The 17485-nt window shown below is 50.3% G+C and overlaps 1 protein-coding gene across 9 annotated transcripts in view; it reads right to left on the minus strand.

The window, feature by feature from the left end:
- The window catches only part of MYH7B (myosin heavy chain 7B), a 41096-nt gene that overhangs the window by 17721 nt on the left and 5890 nt on the right, over nucleotides 1–17485 (minus strand). For 4 of the 9 annotated variants that reach the window (XM_049698884.1, XM_049698882.1, XM_049698883.1 and 1 more), the window contains exons 2-8: nucleotides 16987–17115; nucleotides 5419–5574; nucleotides 4064–4170; nucleotides 3753–3896; nucleotides 3092–3248; nucleotides 2774–2801; nucleotides 1609–1705 (exon numbers count right to left, since the gene is read on the minus strand). In XM_049698884.1, the coding sequence (XP_049554841.1) occupies nucleotides 1609–1705; nucleotides 2774–2801; nucleotides 3092–3248; nucleotides 3753–3896; nucleotides 4064–4170; nucleotides 5419–5574; nucleotides 16987–16996 (699 nt within the window). In that variant the 5' untranslated portion in view covers nucleotides 16997–17115. Of the gene's footprint in view, nucleotides 1–1608; nucleotides 1706–2773; nucleotides 2802–2936; nucleotides 3033–3091; nucleotides 3432–3752; nucleotides 3897–4063; nucleotides 4171–5418; nucleotides 5575–6735; nucleotides 6826–16986; nucleotides 17116–17485 lie in introns of those variants that run through there. The other 5 variants (XM_049698881.1, XM_049698880.1, XM_049698885.1 and 2 more) reach the window with 5 other exon arrangements.

Genomic DNA, 17485 nt, shown 5'->3' on the forward strand with positions numbered 1-17485 from the left:
GTGATCTGCTCCAGATGGCACAGTAAGTCAGGGGCAGAGCAGACACTGAGCCCAGGCATCCTGCTTTCCATGATGCCCGAAGCCACCCATATGTCTCATCTAGAGGGACTTACTGAATGGAGGGGACCCTCCCCCCGTTGCTCTCCTAGCCTCATCCTTGTCTTCCCTCCTTTTCCCTTTCTTTCTCTTCCCTACCCTGGATCCCAGCAGCCTGGGAAAAAAGGGAGAAAAAGGAAGGAATAGATTTTGGAGTGACAGGTGCCATGCCACCTGTCCCATGCCAGGGGACTGTGGTTATTCACTCACCTCCAGGGAGCCCAAGACTTAAAAATCCCCCTGAGGTATTGCTGGGGAGACAGAGGCAGGAGAGAACTGGCAGGAGCCCCTCCCCCGAGCTCCGCCCCACACATTCATATCCAGGGCTTTTGAACACGGCTCTCTTTGGAGATGTGGTCAATTTGGGGGCCGAGGGGAGGGAGGTTGATAAGGCTCTTAAGCACCAGCACCCATGGCCCCTGCGAGGCAGCCTTTCTCTCTACCTCCCCTGCCTGACAGCTCCCCCCAACCCCAACTCCACAATGCAGGGCTCCTTTCTGCCCAGGTGCCCCCTACCCCCGCCCCTCCCAGCTGCATCCCTGCCAGCTCCCTGCCCTCCATTCCTATTCCTGGACCAATACCCGACTTTCTGTAGCATCCTCAGAGACACTTTGGGAGTTGGGAAAATGGGGTGGGGGGGAGGGAGGAAAGAGTACCAAAAAGTCAACAGCAAAAACAAAACAACCACCACCACACCAAAAAAACAAAACTGAAATAAAAAGAAAACACAAGAAAATCAACTGGGAAAATAGGAAGAGGCAAAAAGAAAAAAACTGTAAATGGAAAGAAGAAAGAAAAATGTCCCAGAACAAATGCAAGGCTCAACAGGACCAGGAGTAGGGGCTGTGCAGGAGGAGGCCTTGGGTTTCTGGAAAGAAAAGGCAACCCATTTTGGGGTAGGGGAGCACACACAGAGCTCTGAACAGCTGGCCCTGGCGCTAGGAATGAAAGTTGTACCTCGAAAACAAAACAAAAAACTGGTTCCCCCATTGTTTCAGAAAATTTCAAAAACCATAAAGAAATCATGGGGTGCAAAACTGCCCCTTAACTTTGGCTGTTGGGAATGCCAGGTGCCCTTGTCTCTGGCTGAACCTGCTTGTTTGATTAACAGCAGGTAACTGTATCTTTGGTGCATGAAAACTAAGAAAACAATTACTTCTTGGTAAAAGCAGCCTACCTGGTAAACTCTTTCAAAATATGAAGGTCATGATGCAAGGGAAAAAATACATAAAATGCTTAGGAATAGCAATGTGGTCCCACCCGCCGTGTTCCAGATGGGAACAGTGAGGCAAGCCTGGGACCACGTCATACGATGTGACAGAGAATGGCCACAGCCTCGCTGGTCGAGCCTTGCTCAGGCCAGAGTCTGCCACCAGGGTGGGAGGCTCAGGCAGGGCTGGAGGCTCTGGGGAATCAACTTTTTAAAAAGAAAAAAAGAAGAAAAAAAAAAGGAGAAGAAAGAAAAGAAAAACAGAAGCAGCAGGGAGCAGCGCCCGCGTGGGCGAGTCTTACGGCCTTCTTGCCCAGCCCGTCTCCCAGGGCAGCGACGATGGCAAAGTACTGAATGACCCGCTTGGTGTTAACCGTCTTACCGGCCCCCGACTCTCCCCTTGGACGACACAAACATGAGTCACCAATGTCCATCTGACTACTCTAATTCCTCCCATCCCCCAACACCCTACCCCTCAAGCAGGGCCCCTCTGCCCTCCCCACACCCAGCTCCCAACTCAGGACCCACACCCCAACTCAAAACTCCTGAGATAAATTAGCCCTCAGAGTTGCTTACAAAACAAGCGAACACAGACCATCCCAGTGAGATGAGAAAACACATTATGATGCCACTGTTTACTGAACACTAACTTACTGCCAGACACTGGGCCAAGTGCTTTACCTATATTGGCTCATTTAAGCCTCAGAAACCTGTAAGGCAGGCACCATTATCATCCGCTTTTGATAGATAAGGAAATGCGGCTCAGAGAAGTTATGTAGCTGTTTCTGCTGTGTGCCAGGTACAGACATTAACTCACTGACTCCTATAGCTCTGTGTGGTAGGTAAGTAGGATTGTTCTGTCTTTTCTGATGAGACTCAGAGGCCCAAGCACACCAGCAGGAAGTGGACCCGTGAGAACTTGAATACAGGTCTTTCTGGTTTCAAAGGTCTTGATCTTCACCAGCAGGCTGCGCGCGCGCGCGCACACACACACACACACACACACACACACACACACGAACGATGTCCATATTGGCTTGGCTGGATATAAACTTGGTATGTAAGAATTCTACCACTTACCAGTGAAAGCAAACAAAGGATTAGAAATAAGATTCAGAAATATGGAGACGGTAAGAAGGAGGAAAGGGGTCTCCCCACTCCCCTTGAGCAAGAATCAGAACTCCCAAAAGATCAAGGTGGGAGAAGATTCCAGGCCCTAGGGACAGAGGGTATCAGGGCTGGTGATCAGTCTGGTACCCCCTTCCTGCCCACCACCCATAACACATCTGCCCAGAATAGGGGGCAAAGAAAATGCTCTAATTTAGTTTCACCTGGGACACTGACTCCAGGCGGTAAAACCCCTGCCCTAAGCACTTTGTATTCAACCTTGGGAAATGATTTTAGTTCCACTCTCTTCCTGCCAGATGGCCAGCATTTCCCACCCCATCCCCAGAGCCCCACACTCACGTGATCAGCATGGACTGGTTCTCTCGGTCTGGAAGAAAGGGGAGGAGATAGACAAGTTAGCCAAAGTGAGGGACCAGCCACAGGTGGAACACCTTGGGTATCCTTGGCGCTGGGGAAGCCCCTCCACCACCCAGGGCCAGAAACGGCAAGGACCAGGTGGGACCTTCAGACTTCAGGCCAGCTCCCACTTAGAGAGACAGAAGGATATGCTAGAGTGTCCAGCAGCATCAAAAGGAGGGCAGTGCAAGTGGAGGGAAGGGGGTCCTGGAGCCGGGGGAGGGGCCTCAGGTGGGGGAGAGGAGTCAAGGCGGCCCTTACTGCGCAGCATGTCATTGTAGGCGTTATCTGCCACCGCATATATGTGGGGCGGGGCCTCCGAGCGGCGCTTTCCCTTGTAAGCGGCTACCACAGAGGCTGTATAGATCGGGAGCCATTTGTAGGGGTTGATGGTGACACAGAAGAGGCCCGAGTATGTCTGAGGAGAGAGTGTATAGATAGGTTGTTGGAGGCCAAGTTCCCATCCCCAGGCTCTAGCCCTCGCAAAACTGTGACCCTTGCAAAATCCCCCAAGGAGCTGCTTAAGGTGCGATGCCACACCCTTTGTGGCCGCCCTAGCCCCGCCCTAGCCCTTACTCCTGCCCACAGCCCCGTGGCCCCTTCACAGCCCCATTGCCCAGCCTCTGTGCTGCTGCAGCTCCGCCCCTACACTGTCGTAGCCAAACCTCCAGCCCTACCTCTAGCCCCGCCCCAGCCAGTAGCCCCGCCTCCACAGGCCCATGACATCACCCTACCCTGCCTCTAGCCCTGCTCCCCCACTGCACACAGCCCCGCCCCCAACTGCACACAGCCCCGCCCCTTCCCCCGTTCTGTCCCCACCAAGCTGTGCCTCTTGCCCTAGCCCCGCCCCTGCTACTATGGCCCCGCCCCCACCACACACAGCCCCATCCCACCCGTGGCCCCTCCCCGGCCCACAGCTCACATAGATCATCCAGCGAGCGTAACGCTGGCGCAGGTTGTGCAGTACGGCTGCCTCGTTGAGGTGCGTCATCATGGCCATGTCCTCCAGCAAGTCGAAGCGGGGCGGGTTCATGGGCTGCAGTTCAGCTTCACGAACCGTCAGCACCTGCCAGGAAGGTCGTATAGTGGGGTGACAGGTGGGCAGGAACAAACTGACCTCAGCCTCTCACTCCTGTACGCTCCCAGACACCCTTTCATCATCCAGAGCACACTGGCCAGGAGCTACACCCGGGAAGGCAGAGGAGCTAATTCCGGGAAAAGGGGGAGCCAAACCTTCTGGTCTTTGGTCTCCACGTTGACTCTGCCCCCAGTAGCCTCGGATTTGACCTCAGCCTCCACGTAAGCATCCTGTTCATCAGGTACCCAGACCCGCTTCTTCCCTGAGTTTTGGGGAGAGCATGGGGGTTTTGAGAAAGGCTGACGCACATCCAGGGGTTGGGGACCCGGCTGGGGTTCCCAGGTCGTGTCTACACAGCTGTGCCCCTCCTAGGAGCCCCTGTCAGGATGCAGGAGTACCCAGAAAAGATCCTTCCAGACACAGACTCCCAGAAGGGCAGAGCTGGGAGGGTCCCTAGAGATCTCCTCAAAGGATCCCCTGACTGAGGTTACAGTCCCTCACAGCTCTGGATTACACACTTGGATTCAGATTCCTGCTTCTGTTGTATTTGCCCTGTGACCTCAGGAAAATCCCTCATTCTCTATGGGCCTGTCCCTCAAAGGTAACATTATGGGCATGTCCTTAGTTCCCATATGGAGCAGCCCTCAATATCAGGCACTTAATTCTCAGTGGGTTCTGCCTCCCCCATTTCACTGAAGACTCAAACCCAGGTCTTGTAAGTCTGTCTTATGCTCCTTCCTGCCTGGTCAGCTGGCCCCAGAGCTACAGGGAGCCCATATTTCATGGCAGTTAAAGGCACAGACTCAGGTGTCCTGCCACTTATTAGTCAAGTGCCTTAGTCAGGACCAGCTCCATAACTTGCAGGCCCCAGTGTTAAAATGCAGATCCTCTTGTTAAGAAATTATTTACAGTTTCAAGATGGTGATAACAGTGTTAAATCGAGCATGAGGCCCCTCTGTGGCTGCAGAGGTTACACACCCACGAAGCTGGCCCTGGCCCTGGTCTCCATCTCCCCAGGTTGTTGAGATGATGCATGGAAAGTCATCTGCTCTGGGCCTGGCACACAATAAGCACTTGATACACATTGCCTATTGTTATTATTGTCCTATGAGCAAACTGGGTCATAAATAGTAGCCTTTATTCCTGTCCCTGATAAACAGAGGCTTTGGCTCTATGGAAAGCACTAAAAATAACTCCAGCACAGGTTTTATGGACATGTGGAGGCAGCCTGCACACATACCAATCACTCTCATCTCAGAAGCTTCAGGCTCCAGCCACAGACGGCAGCTCCAGGAGGTGGGTGATACTGTCCCATTTTACAGAGGAGCAAACCGAGGCTTGCTCACAGACATACAGTGATGTACACAGGCTCCCTGGGATTTTATCCTCAGGGCTAAAGCTTTCAGGCCAGAGTGCTCCTTCAGACCCGAGCTGAGTGCCCCCCTCCCCACTCCTGGTCTGAGTCCATAAGGGCTTCTCTGTAGCTGTGCCCCACTCTGCCCTCACTTACCATCCCACAGGACAGTGTGCACCTTCATCTGCTCCTGGTAGCCCTGGCGGAGGTAGCGGGCAGACTCCCCAAGTTCACTCACATCCATCATGGTAGTGGCACTGAGAGGTGGAGGATGAGATCTTAGAGGTTCAAGGCAGTCCAAGGCAGCAGGCACTGGAAGATGGCAGTGACAGGGGAACTGAGGGACCAGGGGCCCCAAACTGGGGCATGATCGAAAAACCCACAAGACCTAATAGTAGGTGATTCCGTGGGGCTCCCCACTTCAGCCTCCCTGGTGAGGCAACACACACACACACACATACACACACACACACACACACACACACACACACACACACTCTCTCTCTCTCTCTCTCTCTCTCTCTCTCTCTCTCTCTCTCTCTCTCTCTCTCTCTCTCTCTCTCTCTCTAACACCAGAGTATCCTCTCCCACAGAAATGGAGAGACTTGTGCCAGCCCATAGGCACCCTCACCCATCAGCCTGTCTGCCCTCCCTTGGGCTCCAACTCCAGCCCTGATCACCCACCTCAGCACCACGGTGAGGGCTGGGAGCTGGGCTCCCCCTTTTATTGCCACCGTCAAGGTCAGCAGAGGAGAGCTATGTCAGCAATCTCCACGTGTCACAGCCCCCCCTGCCTGGCCACAGGACACAAAAGGCAAATTCCCTTTTATCTCCACCAGCACGGCCCCTGGGCTATTTTTACCTCCCATTGTCAGGGGATCACAAAGGCAGATAGAGACACTCACTCCACTCAGAGGTTGAGATTCAGACCGACAGGGGCAGGGACAAGGCAGGGAGAGATTTGGGAAGACTGAGGTGCTGGGAGAGAGAAACTGAGTCACAGGGAGTCTGATACACCCAGAAAAAGGTCCACACCCCCAAAAGTGGAGAGCAAGGAGACTCAGGGAGGGCGACCACAAAATGTACTCTGGGACTATTTGGTCCAACCCTCTTTACACATCCAGAGAAACTGAGGCCCAGGGAAAGGAAAGCGCTAGCCAAACCTCACAGATAAACAGTGGCAGAGACCAACTCAAAAAGAGAAGCAGAGACACTAAGGCATCCCTCTCCAAGCACCTGGATGCTGTCTCTTCCCCACTTCCCCTCACCTCTATCCCTAGTTCTCTGAGGTCCCCTGGGGAAATTACACAAGAAGGAAACCAGACCTAGGACCATAGGCATAAAGGAATAATTTAGCTGAAGAGGAAGCAAATTGAGGAAATTTAGACCAATCAGGAGCCCCCTTCATAATGACATTTAAGATTCACAGGAAGCCAAGTTCCCACTCTTAGCCCCCTCCTGCACCCTACTCACATCAGGGGTTCGGGGTGCTGACACTCAGTCTGCCTTCAGAATGTGTCAGGGCACTTCCAGGCTCTCCTTTTCTGTCACCCCATTCAGGCCCTGGTGACGCCACAGAATCTTGGAGTCAGAATATCAAAGGATCCTGGAACCTTCAACACTGGACACAAAGAGGTCCAGAGCCAGGATTCCAGCCAGACATTAGGCTGAGCTCACAAAGAGAAATCCTCTGCACCAACAGGTTACGAATTCCAAATATACAGACATATCTATATTCTATAGGAATAATTTCAAAGATACATTTTCAACCATAAATAGTTCAAAACAGGCAAAACTAACGAATGATGATAAAGTGAAAGAGTGGTCCTTTGAGGGAAAGTAACAACGAGAGGAGGCACAAGAGAAGCTTCTGGAATGCAGGAAACACTCTATATACTGAGCTGGACTGTGGTTACACTGGTGTGTTCACTTTGTAAAACTAATCATGCTATATGCTTAAGATGTATGCACTTCACAGTATGTATGTTACATGAAAACTTTGTTAAAAATGCATGGCCAAATTTGGCAATATCTATCAAAATTACAAATGCCCAGAACGTTTTAGTAATTAATCCTACAGATATTTCCCCATGTTACAAAATGATACAGGTGTCCTTTGGGTGGACAGTTAGATTGTTCTCGTTTTGCCATTACAATCAGGGCTGCGGTGAATATCCTTGTACAGTCTGATGAATTTTCACAAAGTAAACACACTCTGTTCAAGAACCCAAAATTACCAGCATCCCCATCAACCCTCTTTCAGTTATCACTCCCTCACCTACTATCTTGACTTCTAATATCACAGATGGTTTTGAAATTTATATGAATGGAGTCCTACATTATGTATTCCTCTTTTTTTCTCCACATCATATTTGTGACAACATCATTCTGGTATTTTTTGTTTTGTTTTGTTTTGTTTTGTGGTACGCGGGCCTCTCACTGTTGTGGCCTCCCCCGTCGCGGAGCACAGGCTCCGGATGCGCAGGCCCAGCGGCCATGGCTCATGGGCCCAGCCGCTCCGTGGCATGTGGGATCCTCCCAGACCGGGGCATGAACCCGCGTCCCCTGCATCGGCAGGCGGACTCTCAACCACTGCGCCACCAGGGAAGCCCCATCATTCTGTTTTAATTATCTTCACAGAACTTAGATTTTCTTCCCTGTCTCCACCTCCCACCCACACCCACACCCAGTAAAGGGCAAGAGCTTGGTCTAGGCCCCCAGCACCTTGCAGAGTAGCTACACATAGTAGAAAGTCAATAAATATCTATGAAGTAAGAGAATGAAGCAAACTTGATTGATAGTTTAGATTACAGAGTTTTAATATCCATAGGGGGTCAGAGGCTAAGGAGCTGGGCTTGAGCAATTTAGAAAGCCCAGAGGGTAGGGAAAACTCTGCTCCTGTTCAAAGATGCTCAGAAAGCAGGGCTTTGTGCCTAAGGCCCGAGCAATAGAACTGGCCTGGAGAATCAGAATCTCTAACAAGCCTAGCCTATACCAAATATAATGGGGGTCTGAATTCTAGAATTACCTGCTCAGTGTAGAAACCTGGGGCTGAAAAACCAACCCAAAGAAGTGGGTCTAGAACTGCCCTGTAAGTTCGCTTCTACTACACCGGACACTCCTTCCTGCTGAGATGAGCTCACAGACAAACATGACAAAGCAGTGAGGAAACCCAAGATGCACCTGAGAGATGCAACAAATGCTACAATCTGCAAGGACTTAAGGTACCAACTTTAAACACCTGAAGAGCCATGCTGGAACAGAGGGAGCCTGTGTGATTTGTGTGGCCCCAAGAGCAGAACAACAGTGCAGTTACAAGGAAGCAGAGTTTGAAGATACACACAAAAAAGGACTTTTTCACACTTGGAGCCAATCAGCAATGGAAGAGGCTGCCTTGGAAGAAAGTGAGCCTGCCAAAAGCAAGGAAGAATCAGGTAGAGTCTGCACAGGGCTTGAGGCTTTGGACTGGATGACCTCTGAGGTCTACTCCAACCTCAGGACTCCAGGATTCCAGGATTTTAGACCCTCTGGAAGCTTTGTTTCTTAACAACCACCCTCTCAACCCAACAAACCCACCCACTGCGTAGCCAGTATAGACAGTCCAAAGTCTTTCTTCTTGCCTTCTCTTCCCAATGTTATAAGTACAGAGACAAGACATATGCACCTCAGTTTTAGAATGCTGGGGTGTTAGAACCCAGGGTCATTAGAACTCTGAAGTGCTAGAATCCTGGCGCAAAAGACTTGAAGCAAATATGACAAAAGGTACAATGGTTTGTTATTTTTTGTACTTCCCTGTATCTTTTACATTTGTCCCTCCTTTGGGTTTTTTTTGTTTGTTTGTTGTTGTTTTATTTTTTAAGATTCTTTTGATGTGGACCATTTTTAGAGTCTTTCATTGAATTTGTTACAATATTGCTTCGTTTTATGTCTTGGTTTTTTGTCTGCAAGGCATGTGGGATCTTAGCTCCCTGACCAGGGATCGAACCCACACCCCCTGCATTGGAAGGCAAAGTCTTAACCACTGGACCGCCAGGGAAGTCCCCTGTTGTTTTTTTAAATTAAAGACTCCTAGGGCATTAGGAATCAGGAGCATCAGGGCTGGAGGGCTGGAAGGGAAATCAGCTCAGCTAAGCACACCAAGACGCTGATGGGGACAGAGGGAAGCCCAGGCCAGACTCCAGGATCCCACTCCGAAGGCAAGCTCTCTACCCCTGCACATGAAAACTGGGAAAGGAGAAAGCAACTTCAGGCAGGACCAGCATGAGGGCAGCTGGGTCACCTGCAGCCTGGCCAGCAGTGTGTCCACCCTCCTGGGCTAGAGGGACTCTCCCTGGAAATCACTCAAAGAAACACCATCTTCAAGGGACTTAGGGTACTGACAGCCCCAGAAAAGGCTGTTGGGGAGGGCTGGACCTCAGGCTTTCTAGTCTGTGTCTCCAGGCCCCCAGAGCCAGGTGGCCCTGAATAGGTCTACCACTGCCCTCAAAAACTGATATGCTGTCCACCAGCCCCCACTTACACCAGGGAACCTTGGGCCTGGCTAGGAAGAGAGTTGGAGGGGAGAAGCAGGAGTCAGGGAAGAGAGTAAAGTGGCCAGAGATAGAGATTGGAAGTCTTAGTATGTAGGGGGCGAGAGCCAAGCTGGGCACCAGGGTCTAGGTGTCCCCGATTCCTCTCCACCAAAGACCTCAGATCGGCAGTTGCCAAGAGTCCTGGAACCCACAGCTTAGTAGCAGCCAGACTGACTAGGCAAAGCCTGACAGGGGCATAGTATCTCTGGTGCCTCCTCTTCCAGCCCAAAATGCCAGTAGAGGAGCTGAGCATTGGAGAAAGCAAGGGCAGGCAGGTAGGCAGAGAGGATGTAATTTGGGAGCCACCCCAGCCCCAAATATATCTGCCAACAATGCACCCCAGTGCCTGGAAGTCCTTCTTTGGATAAAGACATTGAAGGACTCTGTGAAGGAGGGAGGGACACATGAATTCAATTCAATATGCATCTGACAGCTCCTCTTATGTGTCCAGGATGGGAACACAACACTCATTGTCCAGGAAAAAAAGTGATGCTCAAGGAGGATGTCAGAATGGAGGAGTTTGAAAGTTAAAAGATCGTGGCACGTGCTATGAAGGCACCACGCAAAGTAGTGCTGTGGAGGGTAACGGGGGTGTAACTCTATTCAGGTTAGTCAGAGAGGGCCTCTCTGAAGAGGTGACATTTAAGGCAAGACCTGAAGGATAAGAGGGAGCCGGTTAGGTGAAGAGCTGGGGGAAAGATATTCCAACCAGGAGGAACAGTAAATACAAAAGCCGTGAGGCAGAGCATAGCTTGGTGTGTCTGAGGCCCTGTCACAGTGCTAGTGCCGCTGGGGTAGGAAGGTGGGGAAAGTTTTGCAAGGTGACGTTAGACAGGTAGGCAGGGGCTGGGTCACCGGGACACTTGGAGGACTTTATTCCAAGTGCGAAGGGGAGCTGTTAGGGCAGGAGAGTAAGTGGTGAAGGTTAATAATGATCACTCTGGCTGCCATGTAGAGAATGGACTGGAAAGAGCAAGAGATGCCACAGGCAGACCAGTGAGCAGGCTGTGGCCGTCCAGGGAGAGGCGGGGAGAGGCACTGAAGGTAGAGGACAGGGGACAGACAGCGTGAACCTGAACTCCAAGCCCAGAGCAGCCACACGGGAGTAAAGGGAGGTGAGGCTGGACGGAGCAGTTGGGACTGGATTGTGAAGGGCTTCAAAAGCCAGATTAGGATTTGGTTCTTTATCCTGCGGGAGTTGGGGAGCCATCAAAGGCATTTTTATTTTATTTTTTTCATCAAAGAGCTTGGAGCAAGGGCATTTGACAGTGTGTTCAGATTTATGTGTTCACAAGAGCCCCATGACAGCTGGTGTGGAGGATGGACTGCAGGGGCGAGACCGGGGCAGGAAGACTTAGGAGGCGGCTGCCATAAGGGTCTAAATGCAAGGCGGTGAGGCCCAAAGAGGGGCCTCCACCCTGGCACCCCGGGGGGGTGCCCCTGCTCGTCCAAGGCTTGTCCCCCTCCTGGGGCCGTGGGCAGCTGCAGAGGGCCCGAGTGGGCCCCGGCTCTGATGCTTCAAGCAGAAAATAGGATGAGTGCAGCCAAAAGGCATCAGGGCTGTTTATCCGGTGGAGAGACGCCTCAGCATGGATTTATGGCTGAAAGGTTACTGGGGGGAGGGGATGGGGGGACCAGCTGTCCCCCATCCTCACAAAGGGCAAACAAAGGAGGTGACTATGGCCTCCACTGCAGCAAGAGGGAGAGAGGTTAGACACATGAGGAATATGTCCTGACAGGCATCAGAGGATGAAAGGGCCCTTCAGGGATCATGCAAACCAGCTCTCTCATTGGGCAGCTGGGGAAACGGAGGCACAGAGGAAGAAGCAGGTCCATGCCCAAGGTCACATACTGAATTAAAGCTACAACTAGACACAGCAGCACAACGTCTTCCTTTCAAAGATCTCAGGAGTCTCCCAGAGCACTCCCCAAAGCATGTTCCTTCAACTGCCTCGGAAGGATCTGGGATGTGGCTCTCCCAGAAAGAAGTGTGCTTGTGTAGCCCTCCCAGAGCCCCAACCAGTCACTGGGTTTATGGCATTTGGTGGGAGCCTCCTGTGTCTCTCGAGGGTCTTGGTCTTTCTGTGTTACCCTGTCTCTCTCTGCCCTCCGAGACTCTATTTCTTTGTCTTGGCCTCTGACTCAGTCTCTGTAGAGCTGAGCTAGGCTGGACCAATCTCCCACCCCCAGGGGGCCCTCACTGGTAAAGTACCCCCACGTAGACAACGCTTGGGCCCAGTGCCCAGGCTGGAACAGGTGACAGCAGCTGTGGATCTATCTATAGCTCCCTTGCCCTTCAATTGTTCCCAACATCAAACAATGGTTGGGCCCTGGATTAGAGGCACCCCCAAGCAGCCCTGCTGAAATGGATCCCGGGGGCAGGGGATGAGGCTTACGAGGGCCACACTGTGATCTCTCGTGTCTACTTCTGTCTGGATCTCCATGTTCCTACCTATAGCTCTGGGCTCTAAGGCCTTCCAGCTCAGAGGCTGAGTGAGTAAAGGACCAGTGGATAAGGGACAGGGTGTGTGTGAACAGCAGACGGTATACAGGCATGTGAGTGACACGTGGGTTTCCCTCCTCCTACCTTGGTTGACAGATACTCATGGGCACTGGGATGCCAGTTCCATGAGGGCAGAGACCTAGTCTTTTTTATTCTTTGCTGCAGACCAGCCTGAGCCTGGCCACGGCACGTGTTCAATATATAGTACATCTCTGACCTTGGCCCTTAGGAAGAGCAAGGGTGTGCTGTGTAGTGGCATGACATAAGTGTGAGCAGCAGTACGGAGCAGTGATGAAGAATACGTTATCTAACGTCAGACTGCCTGAGACTGAATCCTGGCTCTGCCAATTACCAGCCATGAAATCGTGGAAAATCACTTAACCTCTTAACAATGGAGATTCGTACAAAGTACCCACCACATAGGATTCTGATGAGCACTATATGGGTTAAAACATCCGAAGTGCTTAGAACAGTGCCTGGCACATAGCAGAGACTCATGATGTAACGTGGGTTTCCCTCATATTATATTATTATTTACATTATTGTTGTTACTTTCAAGATATCTCATTAAATGAAAAAAGGGAGGAGCAGAGAGGAATAGGTGGATGGAGGCTAGGAAAGGGACAGACTGATATTTTTTCCTTGTGTATCCTTTTATACCTTTGAATTTTGAATCATGTCTATGTATTACCTATTTGTTAAGTGTTTGCTAAATGAATAAAGGTCGCTTCCAACATATCGACCCTTGAAAAAGCAAGCCCCTACTCTGCGCCAGAGGGGAGGGCCTGGAGGAGGGCGGGTCCTCAGGGTGTGGGCTCAGTGCCCTCAGCCCTGGGTCTGAGTCCCTGGGACGCCCTCTGTCCTCCAACCCAAAGGTGGACAAGATGTATCCATGCGAAATCATCCCAGAGCAAATTGTAAGCCAGAAGGAAGGCTTCCCAGTTTCTAGGCCAAGCAGCAGGGGTGGAAGGGGCAGTGGAAAAAGGCTCCTGCCCTCTTCCCTGGCCCCAGCCCCCAACTCTTCAGCCCAAGCTATTCTTAGAACCCAGATAATGCCAGCAGTTGCTGCTGTTCATATCAGCTTCCAGAGCCACCGGGTCCTGAGAGGCTCAGTGCTGCCCCCACCCCTAGAACGCTGGCCTCTCTGCAAGGTATGGGCGTCCTGCTCGCTCTATCCACCGTATCCCGCAGGCCACTGCAGGTAGGTAAGAGGACTGGGTGGTGGGCCCCTCCAAGACTTCCCTTGCCAGGCAGCCGAGTGGAAATAGGAAGGGCTAAAGGACACCCTAGGGCATGGGCTGACCCCTGGAGGTCACCATCCAGATAGTCTGACCCGGCCTCAGCCTCCAAACTATGCTCAGAATATGAATGAAAGGGCTGGGGGCTCCGGACACGGGTTAGCCTGGGGAACTGGGGTGGGGGAGAGTGGAAACAGCAGCAGGAGGAAAGCCTGGGAGGGTCAGTGTATAGGGGAGGGAGGACGCTAAAAAAAAGGAGGAAGAGATGGCAGAAGAGGGTCTGCTAGCTCTGGCTCCAGAGTCAGACTGTCCAGCTCTGCCCCTTACTTGCTATGTGACCTTGACCTTTTCCTGTTGGAGCTTCAATTTCCATCATAAAATGAGCATAACCTTATTCCATTGGGTTGTTAAGCAGAGTCAAGGAAATAATGTATGTAAAGAGCTTAGCCTGTGCCTGATACCTACAAGCCCTATGTAAATGTCTGACGACATTACCGTTGACTGTTTGAGCAGGCAATGGTTCTTTTTTAGCTTTGCACCTGCAGGGACTAGGCTGGGCACATGTTAGGACTGCCTCTTGGAGTCCTTGCTCTGCCATTTACAAGCTAAGTGACCGTGAGTTAGTTACTTAACCTCTCTGAGCCTTGGGTCCTTCGTTGCAAAATGGATATACGAAGAGTACCTGCCTCATAATGTTGCTGAGAGATATAAATGAACCAGAGTGCTTAGCCCATGGTAAGAGATCAACAGTGTGAACACGCCAGCCCTGTGCTGATGTGTATGTTGGGGTAGTCTGGAGAGGAGGCCTTGGGTCTGCCACTCTGGGGATGGAATTTGAGGTAGTGCCCAGGGCAGCCAACATTCTGGAAGAGACATCCTTGTGGGCATACGTGGGAGGAAAGTCCCAGGGTCTTAAAAGACCACAGCCACCCCACTGCCAAAATCCTGTGCCAAAACCTTGGCCCTGCCTGGGGTCTCAGGATCAAGACAGGCTTGTCCCAGCCTCTGTCAGCGTCCCGTTTTGTTGAGTTCAACAAACACTCTCTGATGCCACCCAGATTGGGACTGGTTGTAGGCTTGCTCCTAAGGAGGAGTCTGTCTGGTAGAGTGGAGACTGGGGGAAGAACTCTCAGAAGTCCAATTAGAGGTAGAGTGGGACGGTGGGGTGAGGTTGTGTCTCTGCCCTTGTGATCATGGTCAGTCAGCTTGGTAGGTGAAGGGCAGAGAGAGGCTCAATGAGTTGGGATTGGAAACCAACCCAGTCTACCCTGGGTATCTTGAGGTGTGCAGGGTGACCCTGCACTCTCCCACATCTCAGGTTATACTGCAAGCCTCTCTGCGAATCTGCACTTTGCTAACTTAAGGGTGAGAGGTCTCCCTGAGCACAGCCCTCAGTGTTTTTTTTTTAATGGGTTGAAAATGTTGTTATTACAAATATCTCTACTTTCCTACCTAATTCTTTGGGCCTTAAATTTCATTTCCCAATCATTTTCCAATTGAAATTTTTCAGATAATTGTATAGTTACAATAATTTATAAGAAATAATACAGGACTTCCCTGGTGGCACAGTGGTTAAGAATCCACCTGCCAATGCAGGGGACACGGGTTCAAGCCCTGGTCCGGGAAGATCCCACATGCTGCGGAGCCACAAAGGCCATGCACCACAACTACTGAGCCTGTGCTCTAGAGCCTGAGAGCCACAGCTACTGAGCCCACGCGCCACAACTACTGAAGCCCGTGCGCTTAGAGCCTGTGCTCCGCAACAAGAGAGGCCACCACAATGAGAAGCCCACGCACCACAACAGAAGAGTAGCCCCCACTCGCCGCAGCTAGAGAAAGCCTGCGCACCGCAATGAAGACCCAATGCAGCCAAAAATAACTAAATAAAATAAATTTATAACAACAAAAGAAAATGTAAACTAGAATCACCCTATATTAAAAAAAAAAAAAAAAAAAAGAACCATCTTCCCCAGGGGCCTCTCACTCTGCTCCCTGTTGCCTTCTCCATGCCAGGCCCAGTGGATATTGCAACTTGCGTTTCTCACCTACCCAAGCCTGGGCAAGCTTCTCCTTTCTTTGCTGGGTTTAGCTGAGCCAGGCTAACAATACAGCACAGTGCTTAAGAGTTCTGGAGTCAGACTGCCTGGGTACAAACCTTCAGTTACTCTGCCCCTTTGATCCTCTGTTCCTCATCTATAAAGCAGGAATAATAACAGCACCTACTCCACAGGGAATTAAATAATACCTATAAAAAGAAAGAGGTACAATGCCTCCCCAAACTCAGTGAATAAATAAGGGAAATACAGGGACTTCCCTGGCGGTCCAGTGGTTAAGATTCTGAGCTTCCACTGAAGGGGGCACATGTCCGATCCCTGGTCAGGGAACAAAGATCCCGCACGCCGTGAGGTGCAGCCAAAAAATAATAAAAATTGAAAACAAACAAAACAAAAAACCAAGGGAAATACATACCACCAATACAGAGACCATGAGAAGGTCCTCAAGAAAGGGTCATTCCTAAGACCGTGGGACCCCATTCTCATCATTACACAATTCCCTTCTGGCTTCTCTCTAGCTCCCTCCCTTCTTGGTGAAAGTGTGGGGAGATGGAAGGGCAAGACTATAGCCTCTCCCTGGGGTAAGGCTCCCATTGCTGGTTTCAAGGTGACAACTGCCTTTCCCCATATATATAGAGTTGTTGGTCTCACCCAGTGCTTCCTAGCTCCAGGGTCTCCCTACAAACAGCTGGCAGTCTAGGCCCAGAGCCCTGCCATCCTCTAGCCACAGGAAGAATAGAGGGTCATCTCCTCATCAAAGAGCTGAATCCATTCTACTTTCATGCCATCCACCCACCCATGCAAATATTTACTGAAAAGTAAACTTTGCTATTAATCTGGGAAATCCTAATGAGATATCATTTCACACCCACTAGCCTGGCACAATCAAAAAAGCCCAACAATACTGAGTCTTGGTGAGGATGCCGAATAAGGGCAATTCTAATACATTGCTGGCAGGAGCGCAAATTTGTAAAACCACTTATGAGAGTAATTTTGTATTATCTAGTAAATCTGAGTATGCCCATGACCTTCAACATACTGCACAAGGAGGCACATATTAGACTGTTTACCCTTTGTAACAGCAAAATAGTAGAGACAACCCCAAAGGATCATTCATAGGAGAAAAGGTAAATGAAATGTGGTATTTTTATGCAATGAAACCTATAGAGCAGTGAAAACAAATGAACTAGTTACTCTTATCAACATGGATGAATCTCCCAGCATAAGGCTGAATGAGAAAATCAAACTGCACAAGAACACACGTTACCATGTAAAGTCCCCCAAACAGGAAAAACAGTATCATATATTTTTTTAGAAACACACACCTAGTAAAAGGACTAAAAATGCATACGACCTACCTTGCACCATGAATCAAAGACCTAAATGTAACAGCAAAACCCATAAATCTCACAGAAGACAGGTGTGAGTCTTCATGATTTTGGATTAGGCAATGGTTTCGTAGGTATGACACTCTAAACATAAGCAACCTAAGAAAAAAAATAGATGAATTAGATTACATCAAAATTAAAAACGTTTGTGCTTCAAAGGACACTATCAAGGGGTGGGATAGGGAGGGTGGGAGGGAGACGCAAGAGAGAGGGGACATGGGCATGTATGTATACATATAGCTGATTCACTTTGTTATACAGCGGCAACTAACACAACAATGTAAAGCAATTATACTCCAATAAAGATATTTTAAAACACCCCAATTTCTTCAATATAAAGAGGCTGCATAAAATATATAGATATTTACCAAAAAAAAAAAAAAGACAACATCAAGAAACTGAAAAGAAAACCCACAGAATGGGAGAAAATATTTGCAAATCATATATCTGATAACGGTCTGGTATCCAG

Source organism: Orcinus orca, chromosome 16 (assembly GCF_937001465.1).
Source record: "Orcinus orca chromosome 16, mOrcOrc1.1, whole genome shotgun sequence".
Taxonomy (NCBI): domain Eukaryota; kingdom Metazoa; phylum Chordata; class Mammalia; order Artiodactyla; family Delphinidae; genus Orcinus; species Orcinus orca.